The sequence below is a fragment of the Gobio gobio genome, assembly GCF_949357685.1.
Source record: "Gobio gobio genome assembly, chromosome: 10".
In the NCBI taxonomy this organism is placed as follows: domain Eukaryota; kingdom Metazoa; phylum Chordata; class Actinopteri; order Cypriniformes; family Gobionidae; genus Gobio; species Gobio gobio.
In genome coordinates this window covers 2,216,199-2,242,360 of record NC_137116.1, presented here as the reverse complement: position 1 = coordinate 2,242,360, position 26,162 = coordinate 2,216,199, and the positions used below count along the sequence as shown (strand labels likewise).

The following is a 26,162-nucleotide window of genomic DNA, read 5'->3' as shown; positions in this document are numbered from 1 at the left end:
TTCTTGATCTGGGCAATGCAGAGGGTCATGTGCTATGCTTGCGTACATCTTTTATTTTTATTTATTATAAAAACAATATTTAAATAAAATCACATTCCTTTATAGAAGTGGTTATTTATAATAAACCCACATAATTGAGCGGATAAATATAGACATTTGACAAGTATCTTACCTGATACTGATATGAAATTGAGCAGTCTTCATTCTGCAATTTGGGTGTATTTATTATTATTATTATTATTATATAATGTTATTTTTTGTCAGATACCATCCATATTGAATTGAAAGCACGCCGAAGATTGGTGTTCAAACAGTAGCAAGGTCAAAACATGAGGAGAAGCGTCAGGATAATACAGCATCAGCAATCACAGACAGTCACATTCAGATGGGACAAGATTTCTCAGAGGACCATTAAATCAGCCGAAAACAGTAGGTAATTTGCTCTGGAAGTTTTACTGAGGGGTGTGTGAGGAAAAACAGAGACATGGCAGATTTGGATGGAATTAAAAATCACAAAGTCAATGATGAGTCTAAATCTGATTGGCTGGGAGCCTTTTTCAGCCGTGTGATATTTCCCCAGTTTCAGCACTGGGACCGCTTTAACACTTCTTATCACTCCGTTTGCAACGACTGTCATGGCGGCATTTTTTCAGTAAAATATCCAAAAAACACTAGGCCAGGGTTATATATTTTGTTCAGTTGAGTACTTACAATATAACAAATGTTTCCAACTATTTGTAAATTTTGAGAAAATTGCTAATTTAACCAAGGAACCGGGACGTGTAAAGGCCTGTTCACACGTTTATCGCCGACGTTTAACGCCTCGTGACTAAACAATGGACGCCAATGTGAGTGTGCACACCGACGCGCAAAACGCCAGGCGTAAAAGCGTAATTTAAAAAAAAACGCCTCGGGTTCGCTTTTTATTTTGATGCGAAGCGTTAAAAACTGGCCGACCAATGAGATCAGCACTTTAGTTCACGTGCCTGGAGCTGCTGAAGTGACAGTAAACACGACTTGGTGGCGCTCAAGCACAAAACGGTCTTGCCGAGCACACATTGATACGACGAAGAAGTAGTAATTAGAAAAAGAAGAAGATGGGCTGCTAATGCTGCTTGACAGTTAGCAAAAAGTGTGTGAATGGTTTTGGCCATAGACATAATATGTCTATGGTTTTGGCAAGCACGTAAATACTGTCTCTCTTCTTCTTCTGTGTGACAAGCGAGTGTCAGAAGCGTAAAGTGCCGCAGCACCACCTTGAATGATGGCGATAAGCACGTGCGATATTTGTCCCGGTGTGTACAGGCCTTAAGGGAGTCGCCTGTCAATTGCGTCATATCTGGGTTACCCTCGACTGTGGCATAATAAAAGTCCCGCTGCTTGCGAGGCGTGTGTTGCGTTTATCTTATTAACAATCGCTCCAGCGGCCTTGCTCAGCTCCCACACCACTCTGTCCTGCTCTGCTTCATACTACAGAAACGTTAATAATCACATCCATGAACATGATTTCTGCCCGAGCCTTATCCCGATTCTTTTCCACCGGCTGTGAGGTGAAGACCAGATGTCCCAAGATTCTGCGCTCAAACTTGGCGTCATCAAACCAGGCCTTTGTTTTGAATAGGCGACCTCTAGCGGATGGAAAAGTTACATAGTGCACCTTTAGTAAAGGCCTTCTGAAGCAAAGTGTTGGGTTTTTGTGAGAAAAATATCCATATTTCTAACTTTATAAACTATAAATCACTGGTGCCTTCCAGGAGACCCGACACATGACGTATTGGTGAACGCAGAAGGGCAAAGGATAGAGCAAAACAAAACACTGGTCATGAATTAGAGTCTAAAACAATTAAGATAAATGTGGGAGGAGCTTGAGTTTGTTGCCTGTAACCTGAGCTTACGCTACGCCTACATCCTACGTCATGCGTCGGGTCAGAGGTCACTCTTCTGCCGGAACTCGACTCGCGTACGGCCGTTACAGTGATTATAGTTTATGAAGTTAAGAAAGTCATACACGTAGGATGGCTTGAGGGTGAGTAAATAATGGGAATTTTTTTTTTTTTTTTTTTTTTTTTCATTTTTGGGTGAACTAACCCTTTAAGATGCTTTTTGTCACGTTTGGAGCATGACATCTCATCCCCATCCACTTTCATTATTTGGAAAAGAGCAGCGACGACATTCTGCTAAACTTCTTTTGACTTCCAGGAAGCAAGTAAGTCTTACGGTTTCGTTTGAATATTAAATTGAAGCTCCTCTGCTGAGGCAGCACGCCTCACTCACTACATGCAGTCAGCAAATATTCAGATGACGCATGAGTGAGACGAGTGACGACAGAGGCTCGGAGTCATTCATAATAACGCATCGTTATTTATTTATGTATATAGACATGGAGCGTAGAGGCATCCCCAGTGCACACATTACATCTATTATATGTCGTTATGAAAGCATGAAGTCGCTTACCCTCTGCCACAGTCTCCTCCACGGTCACTTGATATCGTCCAATGGAGAAAACGCGTCCGATGAACGCGCCGGACCCCCCGCCGCCTCCCGCACCGGCTCCAGACACGGGCCCGGAGCTCACCATCTCCCGTCGGGTGTCGAAGAACTTCTTCATTGTCCAACCAGCAACACTTTTTCATTAAACCATGAAAAACAACCAGACTCCCGCGTTACGTGTCGTTCTCCAGATCCAACAACAACGCTTGACAGTCGTTGAGATGCACAAATGATAGAAAAGCGCGATAATCTCTAAATATATCTCAGCGGACCCACATCACAATATCAGACTGCGTTAAACTAAACCAAGTATTAGGAGAGCAAACCAACTCAACGGCATAAGAAGGAATAGGTTATCAGACTAGTAGGATGAGTCACCGTTGACATATCTTCATACTTATGTAGCCATAACACTATCTTATAACAACATATCTGACGAGTGCCAACCAGCGCACTCCTTCCAGTGCCATAAACATAAAGCCGGGAAGCAGCTTTATTCCAAGAGTCCTCTTGTCTTTTTAGTGCACTTGGTATCCAGCAACGATTATCGGCAGCACAGCATTCAGGGGTCGCTCTCCTCTCCGTTTGCTCATTCAATCATCACAGCTGATCCTCAGCAAAGACGCTTGCCCGAAAACCCGGAAGTGCAATGTATACGCAGGGAAACAGTCGGTTCGATGGGGTTTTCCCTAGGCAAAGTGAATAATAGTGTACAATCATTGTCTGCTGACGAGGTTAAATTAAAGAAACGGCCATACACAGGTTTAGAACAAGAATAAATCGCGCGTTAAGGTGGACTCGGTCGTCTACTGTCAGTGACGCTCTGGTAGATGTAGTTTAACACAACGCGGTGACGTCAGCGGGGACGCGCACATGCGTGTCCAATAAGAGCCACTAGAGGGCAACACCACGCCACACAATTATTGTTATATCCTCCTGAGAACCAGAACAACTTTTTTTGTGAATGTTTAGTCATTACATTGTTTGGAGCATAATAAAACAAATTGAGTTTTGTTTGTTTGTTTTTTAAATATATGTTATGCCTATTTTATGTTATGTCCTCTGTAGAGGACACCACTCATTTATTATGAAAATAGAATGGCATGAAAATACATTTATAAGCAAACACAATGTTGTTGTTTCAGTTTTTAGGTTTCAGGCTAATTTTTAACCTGACCAGAAAGATTATTCTCAACTGTTATGTAACATATAACAGAACATATATATCAATATAACATTTTATATACTATCATACTTTATGTTTATGCAATATGTGTGTGTAGTCCCATTCTATACATTTAATCTAATTGCATATGAATGTGTCATTGAGGCAACATGTAATGAAAAGTGTAATAATGGGAGTAATAACTTGGAAATATTTTCATAAGAGTATCTCATATTTCATAGGAATAATCGCATCTTACATAAAATGTTGTGTTTACATAATGTGTTTAGCCTATATATACACTATATTGGCAAAAGTTTTGGGACATCTGCCTTTACATGCACATGAACTTTAATGATATCTATCCCATTCTTAATCCATAGGGTTTAATATGGAGTTAGCCCACCCTTTGCAGCTATTACAGCTTCAACTCTTCTGGGAAGGCTTTCTACAAGGTTTAGGAGTGTGTTTATGGGAATTTTTGACAATTTTTCTAGAAGCGCATTTGTGAGGTCAGGCACTGATGTTGGATGAGAAGGCCTGGCTCGCAGTCTCCGCCCTAATTCATCCCAAAGGTGTTCTATTGAGGTCAGGACTCTGGAGGCCAGTCAAGTTCCTCCACACCAAACTCTCTTATCCGTGTCTTTATGGACCTTGTTTTGTGCACTGGTGTGCAGTCATGTTGGAACAGGAAGGAGCCATCCCCAAACTGTTGCCACAAAGTTGGGGGCATGAAATTGTCCAAAATGTCTTGGAACAACCCCCACACCATAATCTCCCCTCCACCAAACTTTACACTTGGCACAATGCAGTCAGGCAAGTACCGTTCTCCTGGCAACCGCCAAACCCAGACTCGTCCATCGGATTGCCAGACAGAGAAGCGTGATTCGTCCCCACAGCTCTAGAGTCCAGTTAGCGGCGTGCATTACACCACTGCATCCGACACTTTGCATTGCACTTGGTGATGTAAGGCTTGGATGCAGCTGCTCAGGAACCCATTCCATGAAGCTCTCTACGCACTGTTCTTGAGCTAATCTGAAGCCCACATGAAGTCTGGAGGTCTGTAGCTATTGACTCGGCAGAAAGTTTGTGACTTCTGCGCACTGTGTGCCTCAGCATCCACTCTGTGATTTTACGTGGCCTACCACTTCATGGCTGAGTTGCTGTGGTTCTCTGCTTCCGCTTTGTTATAATACCATTAACAGTTGACCGTGGAATATTTAATCATGAGGAAATTTCTAGTGATGTGACGTTCGACACAGAGGCCTCGTTTGTTTAAAAGCTTGTTTAAAAAAAACCGAAACATCTCACAGTGAAGCACTGTCGGAGCGTGATTCGTTTTGCCATGACCACGTGATCTGTGATGTCTGAAGCTTAGTTTTTGCACACAACCACGTGATTGCTTCGTATTCTGATTCAAATAATGCAAACCTCTTGCACAGTTTCAAGTGTCATTCGCTTATTTGATAAGACTAAATCATAATACGAAATTATGATGTAATTATTTAAATTTGTAGTTTTGTGCATGTTCATTTTGTATGAATTCCCGGTTCACAGGCACTTCAACTGATCATTCTATGATGATCTTCTTTTATTTTTCTCATATATCCTCAATGGGTCTTGCCTATTTGTTCACAAATTTATTCACAGACTCATTTACTCATACATTGTGTAAGTACAATGACATGTGGAATACTTATTTATATAGACTTCTATTTTCTTTGCTTTATCCGGTTTTCATTGCACAAACTCATTATATCGTCACCTTCCTAAAATAATTGCCTAAGTCATTGGGGAAATATTTTAGGAAGTTGACGATATGAAACAAAGAGAGGTTTTTCCACCTTTTTACCACAAGATGCCGTTAGTGTGCACCATGTTGAAAAGCTTCGAGTAGTGAACCTTTTTACGATACAGTTGAGGGGAAAGCCTTTGCTTCACAAAGCTTAATTTTTCCATCACTAGAAATATCACAAATGGACTTATTGCACAGGTGGCAACCTATCACGGTACCACACTTGAATTCACTGAGCTCCAGAGATCGACCCATTCTTTCACAAATGTTTCAATGTTTCACAAATTATTTGGGGTGTCCCAATAATTTTGGATATATATATATATATATATATATATATATATATATATATATATATATATATATATATATATATATATATATATATATATATATATATATATATATAAACGTATATAATTAGCTAGGTATATGTTAGATGTGATTAACCGATTTGACAGCATAGCCTATATAATTTATTTCCCTATTCACTCGTGTCTCTCAAAATGCCTGATAAACAGCATGTATGGTGTCTTCTACAGAGGACATGTTTAAAAAAACCGATGCCTTCCCAGACAGCAACATAGTAGACCCAGATCCGGCCCACATCTGGTACATATGGAATCCACACCATGTTGGTGTCTGGGCTGTTTTCATATTCTGATTTGAAACCAACGTTTTCCTGAGATGTTTATCTACGACAATTTGACAGTCAGATTCAAATGATAGCCTAATTAAAAAATATAATTTTTCCATAGGAGTGCTAAATTTGATAATTCAGTCAGTCGTTTTTAAAGACTAAGTAGAGGAAGCTGTTGTGGTGAAACTGAAAAGGTCTTAATTCGCTCAAATAATGTCCTCTACAGACGACAAATTCTAAGTCTGGGTGTCAGGAGGATAACATATGAAATCTAACATATAGCTAATTTAAAATATAACGACAGAATCATCACAAAATGTACCACAAGTTATTTTTTTCATGCGCTTGACAGAACGACACGATGTCTGTGGCATTGCTGCCCCCTACAGGAAAATCTACAATACCACAAAACTAAAGTCAGCAAATGAGTGCAAGGGAGGAAGATTATCAAAATAGGCTAAGTGCTTTGTCTAGTTGACTGTTTTTTAATTCTTATTTTATATACTCATAATTATCTTATTCGCTGTCAAATTACACACAACAACTCTTTGACAAGCAAACGTTTTTAGCATTAAAATGCTTAAAATGCATCACGTGCTACTCAGTCAGCTATTGCCTTGTAAGATGGGCCCTTTCTAAATACATCATCTCATGACAATAACGACGACACGTCTTATCTCCCGCTCCATTCCGGTTCAAAATATAGATAAATAACACTAGTTCTGAGAAAAGCGCTGGCATCATATGTTTGCAGATGACGGCTGGTTTGTTGTCTTGTTATCTAATGCAATGACATTCATGCATTTCTAGGTGGAACCCAAGTGTATTTTGCGGGCTTCTCTATTGTAAATGGAAATGCAAAATGTTGTAAGATTGTGTTTATCAAATTTTCATAGTACATACAGAATTGTAACCTATTACATTACACTTTATCTTGGATTCAGAGTCAACCAAACACTCTTGCAAGTAGAATACAGAAATATGGGAAACCCTTTATTTTACAGTATCCTTGTTAAACATGTTACATGTAGTTAATGTATTAATAAATATAAATTATGCATAACATGCAACTAACCCTTAACCAACCCCTATTCCTAACCCTATAGTAAGTACTTATTCTCATTATTATTACTTAGTACTCAAATGTAAACGCGTACACCTTAAAATATGCATAATTTACAGTTATTACTATAGTATGTAACATGTGTAACAAGGACACTAAAATAAAGTATTACCAGAATTATCAGCACACTTCAATTGATTTATTCACTAAACTTATAAAAACAAAACAAAATAATAAACAGTGAAGGGACACAGCCTTTTAATAGCATTTGAAGTGAAAAATTTACACTTAGTTATTAAAATCATCTTGTTTTCTCTTAACCAGCAGCACAAGAAAACCTAAAACATGCAATGTCTTTAATCAGGAATTAACAAACCTATTTTGTTTTGATGAAGATTAATTTAATACAGTAAAAATGGCATTTTCAAAAAAAAAAAACATGCTAACCATTAAAAAATTATACATTATACATTTTTTATATATATATCTCCCCTCCAAAAAAACTGCACTCCAATTGGAAATTGTATCCTCATCTCAAATGCTTATTGAAGTTCTCCATTTGCCCATAAAAAAAAAAAAAAAAATTCTATACTAGTTGTAATGGCCCATCTCAAAAAAAAAAAAAAAGGAAAAGGAAAAACAAAATGAACAACCTTCAACCCTCTCCATCCATTTGTAATAGTTAAAGCACTCAACTTTATGTTTCCTCTGTAAAAGAAAAAAGAGAGACAGTTTTAATTGGGAATGCTTAAACGACAAAAACATACAGCCAGTATTTTTGTATCAACATTTTAATGGAATGCACGCTTTAAAAATCCTGACGTACAAAGTGAGGGGGTTTGAAACGGTTTACCTACTGAAGAATAACTTACAAACAGCACGAATGGATGTGATTAACGTGGACAACTATGTACAAAAAATTAAATACAATACTACAGCACATTAAGAGATTTATAAATGTTCATAAAAGGCAAATATTAACATGTGGCAAGATGGAACTCCCACCCTATGATCAATAATGTCTCCTCTCTCTTCATGGAAGCTTCTTTCGTCGGTCTGAATACTGAATCTAATGTTATTATCTATGAGAGACATTTCATGTACCAATGTATTGAATTTTATACTTCCCACTATTTTATATTACATTCCCTTGTTTGTAAATAATCAGGAAATAGATCATTCAAAACTCATTTCTCAACCTTTAGTTCCAAATCAGTATGACTTTTTTCATCAGTTGAACACGCACGCACGGGAGAATTTCCATGCTGCCATTTTCCATAAAAATAGGTACGGAAAAAGAGCAGCAGGGACATTCTTTAAAACTTCTCCATTTGTGGTCCACTGAGAAAAAGTCATACGGGTTTGAAATGACACAAGGACGAATGAAAGATGATTTCCTTTTAAAAATCCTCTAGGTTTGAAGAAGAATGGGAACCACTGAGCAAAAAATAAATGTGTCAAATCTCATACTTAGTTGTCCAAATATATTAAAATTTGCCAGTGTAGAAGCTCTCAACAGCATTTCTCAAAGCCCAAACCCCAAACGCTTAAAGGCATCATTACAGTTTCAACGTCGATCAAAAGTTTCAGCAGGCTTGGCTTTTTCTTACTCAGAAAAAGAAAGCAAAAGAGAAAAAAAAGAAAGAAAAAAAAACCTCAACCCCCGTTACGCACCATTCTTCATCAATAACTTTAATTTCAGGAAGGGGAATTTTAACTAGCAAAGGTTTTCGCTGTGTCGTCCTTGCCTCTGTAAGTCCTCTTCCCGTGTGTGAAGGGCAGGTATCTATACTTGATCATGTGCTGTAGAGGAAACACAAACAGAGTCAAAACCTCAAGATTACATCATCGCATCTCTGGAACTCTATTTTCAGATAACAGCTCAGCTATATGAACTGGAAATATCTCAAAAGAAATCTTCCATTGCCGAACCTTGATCTGCCGTTTCATGGTGATGCAGAACAGCATGATGAAATACATTACGAGGATGGGCCAGAACACCGGCACGTCAAAGGCGTCGAAGAATGTGCAAATCATAGCGATGACGATGCCCTTCGTCGCTGAATGCCTGAAACATCAATCAAAAAACAACACGCATGAACTGAAGCACTTTTATGTAATTCAGACATCAAGTAAGCTATGGTCAGGTTTCACAGACAAGGCTTTAGGATCAGGCTTTAGTTCAATTAGGATATTTATGTAGCTTTTATAATCACTGTAGGGATGGTATTGGCCAGGTGATGAGCGGTGCCTGGTTTCCTCCAGACATGATGCTTGCCATTCAGGCCAAAGAGTTCAATCTTTGTTTCATCAGACCAGAGAGAGTCCTTCAGGTGTCTTTTGGCAAACTCCAGGCAGGCTGTCATGTGCCGCCTGGCCACTCTACTGATTGGTGAAGTGCTGCAGAGATGATTGTTCCTTTGAAAGGTTCTCCTCTCTCCACAGAGAAACACTGGAGCTCTGTCAGAGTGACCATCGGGTTCTTGGTCACCTCTTTTTGAGTATGATGCTACAAGCTTGGCAAACCTATTTTTGGGCAGTTTCTCACATTCTTCTTTGCAGGACCTCTCAAGCTCCATCAGGTTGGATGGAAAGCGCTCAGCACCTGGCCAATAAGGCCATTCTCTCCCGATTGCTCAGTTTGGCTGGGCGGCCAGCTCCAGGAAGAGTCCTGATGGTTCCAAACTTCTTCCATTTACAGATGATGGAGGCCAGTGTGCTCATTGGGACCTTCAATACTGCAGAATTTGTTCTGTACCCTTCGCCAGATCTGTGCCTCGATACAATCCTGTCTAGGGGATCTACAGACAATTCCTTGGACTTCATGGCTTGGTGTGTGCTCTGACATGCACTATTAACTGTGGGACCTTATATAGACAGGTGTGTACCTTTCTAAATCATGTCCAATCAACTGAATTTACCACAGGTGGACTCCAGTCAAGCTGTAGAAACATCTCAAGGACGATCAGTGGAAACAGGACGCACATGAGCTCAGTTTTGTGTCATGGCATAGGCTGTGAATACTTATGTACATGTGATTTGTTAGTTTTTTATTTTTAATACATTTGCAAAGATTTCAAACAAACTTTTTTTACGTTGTCATTATGGGGTATCGTTTATAGAATTGAGGAAAAAAATGAATTCAATTTTGGAATAAGACTGAAACATAAAATGTGGAAGAAGCGAAGCACTGTGAATACTTTCTGGATGCGCTGTATAAAGCGTTCACAGCCAAATCTGCTTCATGTATTTCCCCAGCGTCGAAATCAGGCACATATAAATGTCAGAAAACATCATTTCTGGCTGCACGTCAATATCCATGGATCACTGGATCTTTGGGAAGTTGTAAGGAACACTAGATCGAATCTAACCTTTAGTTTCCTATATTAACTCCAGTCATGCAGCATGTCTTTTGCCACTCAGTCCCAGTGATGGGAATAACGGCGTTATAGATAAACGGCGTTACTAACAGAATAATTTTTTTCAGTAACGAGTAATCAAACGAATTACCGTTTCTCCCGCTACAACGCCGTTATCGCTACTGAGAAAAAAAATGCGGCATTACTATAATTGAGCTCACTGAAGCGGTTTTCATCCGAACAGGCTCTCTGTCAGTCGGACCTGCAAAGTGTGTGTGTGTGTGTGTGTGTGTGTGTGCGCGCGCTCGCACCAGCCATGCGTTTTGGGGGTGGGTGGGGTGGTACACATAACTGATGATGATTGGTGGGTGTGAGACAAGGTTGAGGTTGATAGGTTGAGTTCACACCTATGTTTTTACGGTCAATGGTTCACACATACACACACCTATGACGCATATGCACAGCGATGGCAAGTCCAACGACTTCACAGGTAGCTTTCGCAAACTGGAAGTATAAGCGCTACTTTTCCCTCGTTGAGGTGAAAGGTAAGAATGTTTATGTAATGTGCAACTTATGCCCAGGAAGAAAGAGTCTCTCCACGTCTGTGGCAAGTAATTATAATCTAATGAAGCCTCACATCATCACATGCCGCCACAAAATGAGTGGCTAAAAACCCATGTGATAACGTGAGCAGTATAGTACTGATAATATTTACACAATATTTACACTATAGTAGATCTACTGATAATATTTACAATAATGTATTGAATTTGATAGGTGTCTCTCACATTGTCCCACCGCAACATTACAATAGTGTACATTAATGAACAATGTTTTATAATAGTAATTTATTCTATTTAGTGTCCAATTCATTCATTTAACATATTTAATATTGGGGGCATCCAAGTTATGACATATTTGAACATTTGAAGAAAAAAAAAAAATTAACACAGTAGTTACTTTCCCTGGTAATTAGTTACTTTTATAATGATGTAACTCAGTTACTAACTCAGTTACTATTTGTAAGAAGTAACTAGTAACTATAACTAATTACTTTTTTAAAGTAACGTGCCCAACACTGATCAGTCCTGGCGTGTTCTGAAGGGAAAGTGACATCAATGCATAACCTCAATTAGCATAGACCCCGCCCCGAGTGAGTCCACCATGTTTATCTCCTCGCCAGAGCATTTAACAGCAGCATTCAAGTAAGAAATGTATTCTTATTAAAGCTACTGAAGTTACTCAATCAAGAGCAGTGAGTTACTTTCTTTTTTCTTTTGTTGTATGATTCATATTAACAGCATATTTAGCAGTAGGTACTGTATATTATGCTGCTTTCACTTTAATACACAGATCTTATATACACATGCGATTTCTTTACTTACGGTTTATGTTCACAGACATAACTGACTGTGTTTATGTGAACTGTGTATTTTTGACATAACCTTGTGTGTATTTGACAGTTTAAGTGCAATAAGCCGTGAAAGAGAACTTAGTTTAATACTCACAGGATGCGTTTAGACTGATATGGCTTTAAAACACATGCAGATAATAAACTTTCATGGGGATGAAGAGCGATAGAGATGATAACTCAAAACCAAAATGATGTTTTAGCTGTAGGCGCCACACTCCTCTGGAAAGTGGGGTGGGGAGCAGCAGCTCATTTGCATTTAAAGATACATGCACAAAAACAATAGATTGTAAATAAATATTGACGTAGGTGTCCGTGACGTCACCCGTAGGTTTCTGAAGAGCATTTTCAGAAACCTACAGATTTGTACCAGGCTGTAAACATGTTTTTTTCTGCTGTAAATTTGGGCATTTTAACATGGGGCTCAATGTGATTCTGCTCCCTTTTTGAGCCTGTCTCTAGCGGCCAGTCGATGAATTGCAGTTTAAGTCACTTCAGTATTGGCTTCAAGAGAAACTGGGGAAGGTTGCTGCCCGACGAAAACGTCATGTTTTCCCTTCCAATCAAAAATGGGCATTTACATTATTTATCTGGGGTATTTTGGACTGAAACTTCAGACACATTCTGGGGACACCTGAGATAACATCTTGTGAAAAGGGGCATAATAGAATAAAAGCCTTGTCTGTGAAACCGGGGGTAAAGGTCTAAAATTAAATATGTAAAGTCAAGAGCCATAAAAAAAATAAAATCACTGTGAGCTTCTTGTAACATGCTAATCAAACAATATTTACACGAAGGGAGGGGTGTGTTTGGGTTGATTTCAAATTTCAACATTGTTTCTCAGAAATCACTTCCTGCATCTTTAAAGCGTTCATGCTCTTACAGCTCTTATTCTCCATCTCCCTCCTGTCTTGTTTTTACTAACGTAAAAAATTATCTCAAAACGATCATTTTGAAAATGATTTTAGTAAATAAAACATCATATAAATATTACATTTGCAGCAATATTGTGCATGTGTTGTTTTCATTCATTTTTAATATCTCACAGATCAGCTTTATATCTCCACAATATTGTTATTTTTAACAATAGAAGTGTCCTAAGAAATGTGCCAGAAATTCTGTGTTGTCTGTTTTAATTTCTCTTTATTTCTCTGGTGTTTTATGATTAAATTGAAATGATAAAAAACGGTGGTAGTCAAATTAATGCTTAAAACTAACAATTTAATTACATTTTCAAAATACAATCAAATGATATTTGAACAACTCCTTTCAAATTTTAGCAAACAAAAGAATTGTGGTAGTGCTGGGCGGTATGACCAAAAATATATATCACGTTTTTTTTTTTATTATATTGGTTTTGCGGTATATGACGGTATTCTTTTCTCCTATGCATGACCGGGTGTTAACCACATTTTCTACTAATTGAGAGAGGATATAATGCAGTAGATTGTCTAGAATGCCCTATTTTACTGTCATGATGAGTGAATATTGTAGAAAAATTCCACACTAGAATTAATACAGGTTTGCAAAGCCCCACAAAATGATGCTGTGGGGAGAAAACCAATAAAACACATGCAACACACTCATAACAGACACATGCATATTCAAATATGACCATGGAGATAGAAGAAAAAAAAAAAAAAAAAAGAGTTGAGGGCACCTTAAGCATTTTTAAAATCTATATAACAACAAACTGACAAAACGAGGGAGAAACGCGGAAGAACATTTAAACTGTCTAAGGATATTTTCAGTACATTTAAGAGCACTACAGTCTCTGAACAACTGACACACGTCAGTTTAACACAGAAAGAATAAAGCAGTTACATTTTTGCCATTTCTTCTTTGAATTGTCAGTCTATTTACTTACATCGTCTTCCGTGTAGCAGAATAACCCATCGTGTCATCGCAGTCGTGATCAGACGGATCCTTTGCATTACGTTATGGCTACATTTCATTTGAAGAAGACGTGATGAAATATGTGCGCATACACGCTGTCGGTCTATGTTTAAAGCACTAGAGTATATAAAATATGTCCATAAAAAACTTAAAACGCGCTCACTCCGGTCTATATGTCTTATAATATGATCCATGTGAAGAACTTTAATCTCAGTTCCGCGCAGAAACCGGTCTCTCTTGCACGCCGCGTGTAGTTTGAATTCTCCATCAAGGGCTGAATCCGAAATCACCCCCTATAACCTTAAATAGGGCATTATTTGAAGGGACAGCCATTTGTAGGGGTGTCCGAAATCATAGTGGACGTTATGGAGTGCACTCATTCAATCTCACATTGCACCGCAATTACGAGTGTACAGCCGATGTACACGCAACGGCTGTCCGAATTCACTCACTCGTTTTCAATCACTCCTTCAAGTGAACAATATAAGTGGATAACGTAGGGAATAATAGTGAATGAGGCTTTAGGGGGTGATTTTGGACTTACCATAGGCTGTAATGCGATATCCGCTGTGCTCTCACTACAGTGCAACAACGTGACCCTTTAAACAGTGACGCGCTGCGCCGCGTTCCGTACGTCCGAACGCAACACATACCGGTATTGCGGTATCATCAAAATTCATATCATAAAAATAAATACCGGTATTCGGTATGAACCGGTATACCGCCCAGCACTAAATTGTGGTATAAAAGTTTTTATAAATAAACTGCTTTATTATTGTTATTACTACTTTGGGAAGTGCATTCTACTGTACAACACAAAATAATTTCTGTCATAACTTCACAATAAATCAAAGTTTTATTTTGGTGGGTTGTAGTTAAGACCTTTGAGTTTCTATGGAGCAGAGTTTCTGATGGTGCAGTACGGCTGTGTGCACTGGGCTGATTAAAAGTGCTAAAATTTTGGATTTCGTTAGAGCAGTTTGTTTAGTACGAGGCTCAATCCAGCTACTTATTCGTTTTTTTGAAGCTAGAATTGAATCAAGAAAATTAGCATTTCTCCGCCACCTGTAATGCGTTAAATCCAACGTCGTTGAATAAAGGGTGTTTGATCTTGTGAAATATGAAATTTGTACATTTTATTTTTTACATATTTTTTGAATTGGCTGTTAACGTTTTATAAGGGACAATTTAAATATACTGCCCTAACGAAATACAAATGTATCACTTTTTACTGTAGGGCAATTCCAGCGTTATGGACGTGACATTTGCAGTCAAAAAATTCTCAGAGAATGCTTTTAATACCAATATATTGAACAGTTTTTTTTTTATATTCATAATCCCTTAATAAAGAAGTCCAGACATTAGAATAATATCAGCACTCGTGTGTGTATAAATGTGTTATGGACGTGACATTTTTTTTTAGGTGAAAACATATTTATGAATTCTGTGAATTACACTGTGTAAACCAAAAGTAATAACACCCACTGAATTGGCTCTACCCAAAAAATATTGTTATAGACCATATACAAACTGGAAATTGTAATGCGTGAGCCCGAAAATAAATCCTGTGCACACGCGAATAGTTTCTTGTGAAATGTATGTATATTTATTATTTTTGCAAAGGTCCCATTAGGGTCTCCATAAGTTTCTGTGGCGAAATGTTCATGAAGTGACCCTCAGTGCATGTGTTCATGTCCTCATATAGTGAGATGGCATATTCATATATTAAATATCTTAAATAGCTTTAATTATGATTAAGTGTACAGCCTTACTTTTTATTCATCCAAATTTTGCGACATTACGTATTATACAGTAAATTAAATTTTTATCACTGGATTCTGCCTACTTTTTGCATATGGTGGAAATCATTGGGCTCTATTTCTGGTCATTTCTGCATGTCCCTAGATCAAGTCAATCCACTCATTATTCTCTGAAGAAAACTGCACTCGTTAAACGATTACATGGATTTTAAAATGTCACCCATGATGTGACAACTTACCAGAATTTGAATTCTGGCAACCTCCTAATGAACGGCCGGAACTCTTCATTCTGTTTTGTGGGTAGTGCTGGACCCTCATCTAGTGAAGGGAGAGATTGATTAGGAAAAAAAATCTCCTCAGCGATGCAAATGTCACTGATGATAAGATCATTTCAAATGCCGATTTTACCTGGATCATCGAGCAATGATGGATCCACTTTTGGTGAGAGGAACGCAATGAAGAGGTTAAGGTGGTAGATCCCAAGAGCATATGTGACTATGTACCAGCCCTAATAAAAGACACAAATGTTTCACTGCATTTAAATAATGTTTTGTGATCAAAAATGCATCTTTCTAGACCTGCCAGATGCTATTACACAACAAGAACTGCATGATAACTCTACCCATATTGTCAAAGCATAAATGAATCAGACAAAATTGAAGTATTTTGCAATCTTTCCTAAACAGATGGTGTTTTTTACCTGTAGAATATATACTCTGATCATATATATGGCCGTTAGAAGAAGAGTGGCTGCCCATCGGACTGCTGAGAATGGTGTTGACTTGTCCAACCATGACTGATAAATCTGCAAAAGAGAAACAGTAGTTCTCATTATCCAACAACACTCACTATGGGGTGGGCAATATACTGGTAGACACGATTAACTAGTAGAAATTGGTCAACTGGTACAGATTTTGGACTATCGTCTCTATCGTGGTTGCGCTCACGTGACGTTGCTGTGCTGCGTGGTCACAAAAGTTTATCGTTTCAATGCATTTGTAAGCATTGCGGTTCAAAAACAAGTGATTATAAACCATTGCACTTGGCGTAAGTGTGCTTCGGCTCAAAACATTATTACGATGGAACTTTTTGTTTTGTAGAAAACAGGGAGAAAAACGCTCTTTTTTTTTTCTGAACGAAAAAAAATACCAATATCGACCCGATATATCGGCCGGCCGATATTTGTAATTTTTTTATATATATCGGCAGATATATGTGTTTAGTAGCGCAATTTAAAGACAGGCACGTCCGCGGGCAGCCCCGTGTTATTGGTACAGTGGAACCGTCCGGAACTGGTATACTGTAACAATGCTTGCCGTTAACTTTAAGGACAGTAGTCGAAAACTATTAGCAGTCAGAGAATTTGTGCGTGGGGTGGAGAAAGCAGCAGCTCTCACAAACACTGCAGCGTGATTGAGGGCGAAGGCTACGTTACTCCGCCCCGCTCACAGACCGCACCGTGCTCGGAGACACAGAGCTGTCCAGACTCCTGGAGCAGCCCAGAACAGTGCATGACAGGCTAGCCTTGTTTATACTCAACGCATCCGCACGAGCGAGAGGGTGCGCGCGGCAAAAATTATGTCAACGCAGGGTGGGCGGTCGTGCGCGTTGAGAGCAGTCATCGGTGGCGCGCGCGCAGTCAGCGGAGGCTTGCAGAAAGTATAAACAAGGCTGAAGCACCCTCAGTTGATACTGTAATAATATACTGGCGAAACAGATTGGGCAGATTTGCACATTTGTGTCCGCGCTCTGGAGATTTACAACGTGTTTTTGCAGCGATGAGTAAGGGTGCTCCGATCAGGATTTTTGGAGCCGATCACCGATCACAGGAAGCAGTATCTGCCGATACGATCACCGATACCGATCTATTTGAAGCCTTCTTATTATCATGTGGAATTATTTATAGGGAATTTTACAGACATCCATTTAGGGCCTGAATTTTATTTCTGACAATGGGGGAATCCCCCCCTTAGGTGACTCTTGTCATATAAATGTATATAATTATCTCACCTAAATATTTGATCATGGAGAGCATTTTTGTTTTTAAAGACAAATTTTCAGGTAGGTCTAACATTAGTATTGAGGTAAGAAATACTAAAGACATTTAATAAGGAATCAAATGTATATTAACATTGGTCTTCCCTGAATAAATTAAATTAGATTAATCCTTACACTTAAGGTTGCAAAAGTTAGTCATTCAAGAGCAGTGAGTGTCATAAAGGTTCATCAAACAACACAAGACAAAGAGAAACTCAGAGACAGCAGCAGTTTATTCGCCTGCTGTCACTTTAAGAGCGAACACGGATACGGTTACATGCAGCTGCACAAATGTTAACGTTCACTCGCGAGTCACGACGGGGTTTACGTGCATACTCGTCAAGGCGGTAATGTAGTACATACATTTGTGTGTATTTGACTATTTCAGCGCAATTTGTATTTGCAAGCTTTTTGTGAGATGGCCTGTGTGTGTGTGTGCGCGCGTGCGCGCTCACGGTCTCTTGCAGAGCACGCGAGTGCGGAGCGGTTTGAACACTGGCAAGACTTAAAAATAAATGCAAATGATAAACTTTAGTGACGATGCGACACTGCCTCGATTGTGCAAGTGGCAAATCCTGTGTCAACTGTGCAGCTCGATTTTAGTGCAGATGCGATGCGCTGATGTGAAGCCATTTGAGCATTTTGAAAGAGAAAGAAAGTGCACGCACGGGGTGATTCACTCGTGCTGTTTGTGAACTTACGTCTCACAGAAAGTTTTCAAATGACTTTGTAAGTTATTTAATACAGAAATATAAATTGTACCTCACCTTCAGCATTATAATTATTTTTCCCGCGCCGGAAAGAGAATGAGACAGTGTCGCTGCATGTCATGCCCTAGCTCTCACGGCAGGCGCGGGGTTTTATGTGTCTATCGGTTGTGTGTTTATCGGTTCATGAGAGCGGCCTTTTTAGAGACCGCCGATCAATCATCCCAAAGCGATTATCGGCCGATAGAGATCGGTTGCAGATCAATCGGAGCACCCCTAGTGGTGAGTAATGTAGCCAGATCTCTTGAACGCGATCAGAGTTTTTATTCAGTGCTGAGTTAATGCAGGCTGGCAAAACTCGAGGCTATACAGCCTATAAAATCCATTGAATAAAACTACTGATTTTCATGCTGCCAAGAGGACCGACGGCCAACAGCATGCTGCAAAGTTTCGGAAGTGATATCTAAATATAAATGCTGGATTCACACTGCACGAGACAGAAATATCCTCCTGAGACCCAGAATAGAGGTTTCACATCTGTAGAGGACATTATATTTTAATGAATTTCTCTGACAACATACAGTTTTGTCTGGATATTCTTATGAAAATATTCCTTTTTATTACACCCATTAGTACATATTGTCCTAAAAACACATTACTATGCAAATTAGATATAGTGTATAGATGCATTTCATAGAATGGGAATGACATTTATGGCCATGTTTATCATTAATACTTGGTCAGTTTATTGATTTGTTTCGTTAACTTTGGATACATATTTTATTTTAATACCGTGCAGTGCACACAATTAAGATTCGAGAGATGGTTCAAGTCAGTGTTTAATAAATTAAGTTAAGTTTAGAAATGTTGTGCATCCACTTATTATTAGTGTGACATTTTAGCATGCTAATGAAGGAGAAAACTTTAAGATCTTTAAGAACCAGACTTTGGGAGTCAAACATGCACGGCATGGTTCATATAGTCTAGTGTGAGTACACCCTGAGAGATGGTTTCGGAGTGCTGTCTGAGAGGCGCACACATAAATCCACTGCTCAAAGTGTGCGAGTACTGAGTTGAGTTCTTTCTGCTGCGTAATAAGGCTTGAACGGTTAAACACACATACTTGCATATCAAATGCCCATCTTTGCAAGCATCCTCGTAAACATTTATGCCTTACGTGAACGTAAAGAGTTGAGAAACAGTATATTGGATTCGCGCGTTTGATTTTAAAGTGACAGCAGCCTAATATACCTGTCATTAATGTTAATCAAACAAAACAAGAGAAAATCTCACTACTCTTGACAGAATCACAGTGAAGACTATGCATAAATGTTTTTATACATTATACAATTTATGTAGCATTTCTTATTTCTAGTGCTTGAAGTAGGGCTGCAACAACAAATCAATTCAATTTGATTATTAAAAGAGTTGGCAATGAATTTCATTATCGGTATTTATTTTTTTCCGTTTTGAAGTGAGGAGCGTAGCGTCCCTCCGCTCACTGCTCTTTAGCTTCTAGGGGCATTTTGTATCTCGGCGCAGTTGTGGTATAGTTAGGCAGGAGTGTTGTTGCCGCGATGCCAAGGAAACGCTGTTATTTTCATCCGGATTGCAGGTCTGGGGTACTTGCTTTGTTCAGCCTTCCTTGTGGGACGGGGGTGCGTTGCAGAGCGTTTAACATACAGCATGTTATATGCACATGTGTGTTTGAGACGGAGGGGAACAGGCGCGCGCGGGGCTCCCGCTGCACATCTCACGGAGGAAAACTTCCACAATCTTCGCAAGTTCAATACAGGATTCGCACAACGTCAGCTGCGTGAGAGAAACACGGCCAGTGTGAATCATGCACGACGCGTGCGGGGCTCCCGCAGCACATTTCATGGAGGAAAACTTCCACAAACTTCGCGAGTTCAATGCAGGATATGCACAACGGCTTGTCCTGAAAGCTGGATTTACAAACAGAAGCTGTTAACGGGCCACAACCTGTAAGTCTGATTTATTTTTCATCGATGTGTTTTCCTGTAATACATTAATTGTACGTTGTAGCAAGGAAGTAAACAGATGACAACGCTGTTCTGCAAACCAGTCTGTTAAATGCTCATTCATACTTAACGTTATCCAACGAACACCTAACGTTACAAACACTAACGTTAAAATCTCAACAGCGAACCTGACATTAGTGTAAATGATTCTTTGATTAGAGCTTTTATGTATTGTTTATCTACAGGCATGCTAAACATGGTTCTGTGTGTGATTTGGCTAACTTACTAGTAAAGCCAGTGCTTAGTGTTCGTTTTGGGTTAATAGTTCTTGCGACAGATATTTGGCTATAATCGTTCTAAAAATACAAAAGTAACAGTGCCATTTAGTAGCGATAACTATAGATCCGCAGTCTTTACTCTTGAGGAATGAACAGGTTCTGCTCACTCATCTTCACTAAAATGTTCTGGGTCTGCTTCGGGCTCAGATTGGTATGGTTTTATTGACACCATTGTTTCTAATACTACCAAAGCACAGTCTATCGGTAAAGGTAAGGGGCGTGGCGTTTCCGATAAACGTGCACTGCGGTTAGCGAATCACAACACACTGGGCCAGCTAACCAATCTGAGCCCAGTGCGTATTTTTGAGGGACTGGCTTCATACAACCCGGAAAGCATCAGACCGTTATACAAGGAGGGACAGAGCAGTGTAGAATAAAAGGTCAAATATATGAAAAATAATGCAATTTTTTTTTTTTTTATTATTATTACTGCTATTATACAGCTTGGATTAGCCAGAACTTTTTTTTTTAATATAACTCTGATTTTATTCATCTGAAAGAAGGGCTAATTTTCATTTTTGGATGAACTAACCCTTTAAGCTAACTTTTACCTTTTTTGTGAAATTAAAAATGGTGACATGAATTATCAACATTTCAAAAGTATCACTAATTTTGATATCATAAAGACCATATTTAAAGCAAAAACAACTATATTGTGATCTATATTGTTATCGTGAAATAAAATTACTCCTATCATGATATAAGATTTGGATCATATCGCCCACCCCTAACACTCATACAATCTTAAAAATCACTTGAACAGTCAGTGGCATTTCCAAGAGCCTCACCTGCCCGAGCCGTTTAAAGAAGTTTCCGATCGCTGATGGTTTCCCATGGATGGATTCACCAGCACTGTCTCCTTCTGGCATTCTGTCTGTGAATGTGGAGGAACATAATGAGGGCACAGTGAAAAGGGATTATTTTTGCATGCTAATTTTTATATTTACAGTTAAATAGAAATGTAAAAACCCCTGCTACATAATTACCCTAGAATAACACAATATAAATCTCTTCATTGAGCTCGCCGTCTATCCAACCATATATTCAAAACTGCATGCAAATCATTCTACCATTTATGAGTGTAACTAACTACTTTTCCATCCTACGGTCTACTATGTATGCATGCTTTCCTGTACATTATAACTGTTAATTTAGCTTATAATGGTGTTGAACAGGTACACCAATGCAACATTTCTAAAATAAAAAATAAAATTTCAAAATATACATTTTATATAAATGTATATTTGTATTTATATTTTTCTATAAATCCTTAGTTTCTATAAATCCAATTAAGACTATATAAAACCCTACCAAAAATGATTCTACTGGAAAATATGCCATTCATTTAGGATACTTTATACGTTTTTTTTGTTTTTTTTTACAGCCCTATTGCATACTATATCTCTATATCTATATCACATAAAAAGATACAACAACTGAGACATAAACTGAACACATTTCACAGACATTTGACAATCAGAAATTGAATAATGAGTCCCTGAACAATATCAAAAGTAGCAGGCAGTATCTTATGTGAAAAGCATCTGCTTTAAAATCTATAGTACATCTCATCCTCATGGACTGAGCTGGAATTGCCAGTTCTTGCTGTGAGATGTTACTCCACTCTTCTACCAAGACGTAACCGTAAACTGCGTAGGAGACTGACACAGACACTAGAACGAAATTGGTGAATTAAGTCATTATTTTTGTGTTTTTGCACACAAAAAGTATTTTAATCGCTTCATCATATTAAGGTTGAACCACTGGAGTAACATGGAGTATTTTAACAATGTTTTTACTAACTTTCTGGGCCTTGAAAGCTCTCAGATTTCATCAAAAATATCTTAATTTAGGTCTTACAGGTTTGGAACGACAGGTGAGTAACTAATGACAGAATTTTCATTTTTGGGTGAACTAACCCTTTAAACCCTGTTTTGAAGGGATTAGTTTAAAGGAGCACGCCGACTTTTTGGGACGTTAGCTTATTCACCGGATCCCCCAGAGTTAGATAAGTCCATACATACCATTCTCATCTCTGTGCGTGCATTAACCTAGCTTAGCACAAAGACTGGAGGTAAATGGCTCCAGCTAGCCTACTGCTCAGTAAGTGACAAAATAACACCAACATTTTCCTATTTACATGTTAAGTTCCTTGATTATTACGCAGGAATGAGAGTAAAGTTCCTAGCCATATCGGTCTAGAAAATCGCAACTTTTCATTTTCTGTCGGTCTTCGTAAATAGGAAAATGTTTGCGTTATTTTGTCACTTATTGAGCAGTAGGCTAGCTGGAGCTGTTTACCTCCAGTCTTTGTGCTAAGCTAGGCTAGCGGTGTCAGACAGAGTTATGGCACGTACGGAGATGAGAATGGTATGTATGGACTTATCTAACTCTGGGGGATATGGTGAATAAGCTAAAGTCCCAAAAAGTCGGCATGTTCCTTTAACATGGAGAGGTGGGGTAAAGTAATTATTACCAGAACTTGATTTTAGTCCCGTCCGAATGTGCCATCACAGTTATCATTACAGACTTTACCTTCTGAAAAAAGGTCTGGAAAAATTACCTCAGGTAATACTAATCCCGTGCGAATAGACCTGCTGTAAATATCCTGTAATTTCCTATTTAAAAGTAGTTTTCCGTGGTTTCTCAAGTATCGAGGCGCTTGAAAAGTGTGGCAAACCTCAAGTGTTTTCTGCTTACCATTCAGAAAAAAAAAAGTAATTAAATATGGATATTTTTCTTACACAAACACATCGATTCGCTTCAGAAGGCCTTTGTTAACACCCAGGAGCCGCGGGGAGCACATTATTTGACGGACAGATGATTTTTTTTTATGGACTTCAAAAACAGAGCTATTCTTCTGAAAGAAGGGCTAATTTTCATTTGTGGGTGAACTAACCCTTTAAGCTAGTATTAGTTTTTTTTTGTGATATTAAAAATGGTGACATGAATTATCAACATTTCAATAGTATCACAAATTTTGATATCATAAAAAACATATTTAAAGCCAAAACAACTATATTGTGTTCTATATTGTAAATATCCTGTAATTTCCTATTTAAAAGTAGTTTTCCGTGGTTTCTCAAGTATCGAGGCGCTTGAAAAGTGTGGCAAACCTCAAGTGTTTTCTGCTTACCATTCAGAAAGAAAAAAAAAAGGTCGAAAGCACTTGTCAGAAGCACAAAACGTATTACCAACCAATCAGAATTTAATTATTCTAATTAATAAATTGTTTGACTAGACATTACTGTTATATATATAGGTTATATATAGATTGTGCACTACCCCTCCCACTTCTGCTAGTTTTACTGAGATTTCTTAACCTGTGTGAATTGGCTATAGATATTACAGACATCCTATGGTGAAATTACATTACTCCATCTACCCTTGTAAAACGAATCCCGTCCGAATAGGGCTTTAGGCGTCTTGCATTACAGACATTGCAGTTTATTGCTCTGGTCACATCTGCAGTCGCAATTTCTTCAGCAACAGTACTATGGCATGTTCACAGGTGATCAGGGACCCTGGTCATCTTTCTCTGGTGTTTTTCCCAGTCAGGCTCTTTAGTGTCCCAAGTTATTGGATCTGTGACTTTAATGATTGGTTAGTGTCTTAAGCACTGTTCCACAGGTGCTTGTGCAATAATTGTTTATGGTTCATTAAACAAGCGTGGAAAGCTATTTTATTGTTTAAACACTTTCCAATAAAGATATAAAGATCCCCTAGGAACGGTTCCAGAAATGCCATTAGGAATCCAGAACACATTCCTTAAAGATCTTTTTTTTCCCCTTTTGGATCACCTGATTTGCTGACTGAATGACATTTCAAAGGCGGGGTTAAGAGGGTGGTGTTGTATTACGTTTAGGTTTGTATGTTTAAAATCCACATTCCTGTTGAATACATTATCTTCCTTGCAGATCAGTGCATTTCCCCCATTTCAATCAAAGATAATATACGATTCACTTGCCTTGCGATTCACAGTGCCTTTAAAGGAATTGATTTCCTAGTCGTAAAACAGGGGAAGCCTCCGTGTGATAACCTACAGATGTAGTCTGAGGCAAAGTCCAAAAAAAAAAAAAAAAACCCGACCACGTCAATGAACAAGAGGTTGTTCGAGTAAAATAATCAAGATTACCTTCAATATAACGGCGCATAAAATGAATGGATAGGAGCCTCAAAGCAGCTCATCAGCCCAATTTCCCTCATCTTTCACTCACTTCTTTCGGCTACAGTGGAATATAATGCCTCATTGTGGTGAATGCCAATATGTTTATTTATATGCCAAATAAACTATAGTGATCCCAGTGCAGAACCTGCCATTCATGATCCAGATCCGTCCATTTCCTGACATCTAAACCAAACGGGACAGTGCATGCAAATGAACACTAGCTATAGTTCCGGTAACTTACAGATCTGCTCTGTTTTCATTAGTGAACCAGTGCGACACACACTTACCTCAGTGTTTATTTCATAAACTCGCTGTTTAATGTAACCACCTAACTAGAAGGGTAGTGGTCAGACCTTGTAAGCTAATTTGCTATTTAGCATCGGTTTGTTAGCCGTAGCTGATTCCTTTAAGGCGTAACGCATGCTGGTTAATGTAGTTTCTAGAACAGGTCTTCTGCGTTGACAGTAAACACGGAGGACAACCTAAACACTACACTTCCCATTCTACTATACATCAGAGCGGAAACGCAAGGGTTGTAGTTTTCATTGGCGAATGTGTAATTGAAACTACCCTAGGGAGGCATCAAGACGGAACTACAAAGACCAGCAGACACGCAGAAAAGTGGACAACTCACTTCCGGGGAAATCCGAACGCAGACGAGTGGTAAACTTTGCTAGCACTACCTTTTACTGCATCTTATAGAAAACCTTATTTTACAATCGTCACACCACTGATGGAAATGAATTCAGGCGGACAATTAACATTCTCGAGGAGTCGGAGCGACCGTGAGAGGTTCATAACAGGAGTGAGATGATAAGAAATCAGTTTCTCTTACCCGGTTGTGCCGCTGTGTCACTCTCGGCTGCCGATCCGCGCGTCGCGCTGCTGCTCTGTGAACACGTCAGTGCTTCTGTAACCGCAGCCGCATCAGACCACAGTAGCCGAGCGCAGACATCATCGCTTCAAACTGAGCGAGAATTATACCAAATTGTTTTTAATTCGATACGATACCTGTATTTTGTTGGTTAAATTTCAACGATACCGATTCAAATACTGATACGAATTATATTTTAAATGGGTATGTGATTTCTTAACTTAATTTACTTCTGATATCATTCTTATTCTTACACAGTAACAGTCAAAAGTTTGGAAACATTAGAAGTTAAAAAAAAAAAAATTCAAAATTAGTTTTGAAAGAAGTCTCTTATGCTCATCAAGCCTGCATTTATTTGATCAAAAATACAGGGGGGAAAACTAATATTGTGAAACATTATTACAATTTTAAAACAATGGGTTTCTATTTTAATTTACTTAGAAACATATTTTATTTCTGTGATGCAAAAATCTTTTG

The 26,162-nt window shown here is 38.6% G+C and overlaps 2 protein-coding genes across 9 annotated transcripts in view; both read right to left on the bottom strand.

Annotated features, from left to right (window-relative positions):
* aak1a (AP2 associated kinase 1a) overlaps positions 1-3,324 on the bottom strand; it is a 91,492-nt gene extending 88,168 nt beyond the window's left edge. For all 3 annotated transcript variants that reach the window (XM_079826536.1, XM_079826538.1, XM_079826537.1), the window contains exon 1: positions 2,455-3,324. In XM_079826536.1, coding sequence (XP_079682662.1) covers positions 2,455-2,608 — 154 coding nt within the window. In that variant the 5' untranslated portion in view covers positions 2,609-3,324. The remainder of the gene's footprint in view (positions 1-2,454) is intronic.
* Positions 3,325-7,389: 4,065 nt separating this feature from the next.
* On the bottom strand, positions 7,390-25,734 carry rer1 (retention in endoplasmic reticulum sorting receptor 1). Of its 6 annotated transcripts, none has more exons than XM_079828062.1 (8): positions 25,647-25,734; positions 21,432-21,517; positions 16,280-16,384; positions 15,988-16,087; positions 15,819-15,897; positions 9,086-9,221; positions 8,902-8,956; positions 7,390-7,861 (listed from the first exon to the last, which is right to left on the bottom strand). In XM_079828062.1, exons 2-8 carry the CDS (start codon positions 21,510-21,512, stop codon positions 7,851-7,853), a joined length of 567 nt encoding a protein of 188 aa, XP_079684188.1. In that variant the 5' UTR covers positions 21,513-21,517; positions 25,647-25,734; the 3' UTR covers positions 7,390-7,850. The 6 variants fall into 6 exon arrangements, with proteins under 6 accessions (XP_079684188.1, XP_079684191.1, XP_079684186.1 ...); XM_079828065.1 differs by having other exon boundaries at positions 8,828-8,956; positions 25,647-25,710; XM_079828060.1 differs by lacking the exon at positions 25,647-25,734 and adding an exon at positions 25,099-25,216 and having other exon boundaries at positions 8,828-8,956.
* Between the last annotated feature and the right edge of the window lie 428 nt (positions 25,735-26,162).

What these genes read in the sequence shown, in the direction of transcription:
- rer1 (XM_079828065.1), bottom strand. Translation starts at nt 21,512, where the DNA reads ATGCCAGAAGGAGACAGTGCTGGTGAATCCATCCATGGGAAACCATCA. An exon ending in TTGCCAGAATTCAAATTCTG is followed by an intron (nt 9,222 to 15,818) that starts GTAAGTTGTCAC and finishes TTGATGTTTCAG; the next exon opens with GCATTCAGCGACGAAGGGCA. An exon ending in CCATGAAACGGCAGATCAAG is followed by an intron (nt 8,957 to 9,085) that starts GTTCGGCAATGG and finishes TTTCCTCTACAG; the next exon opens with CACATGATCAAGTATAGATA.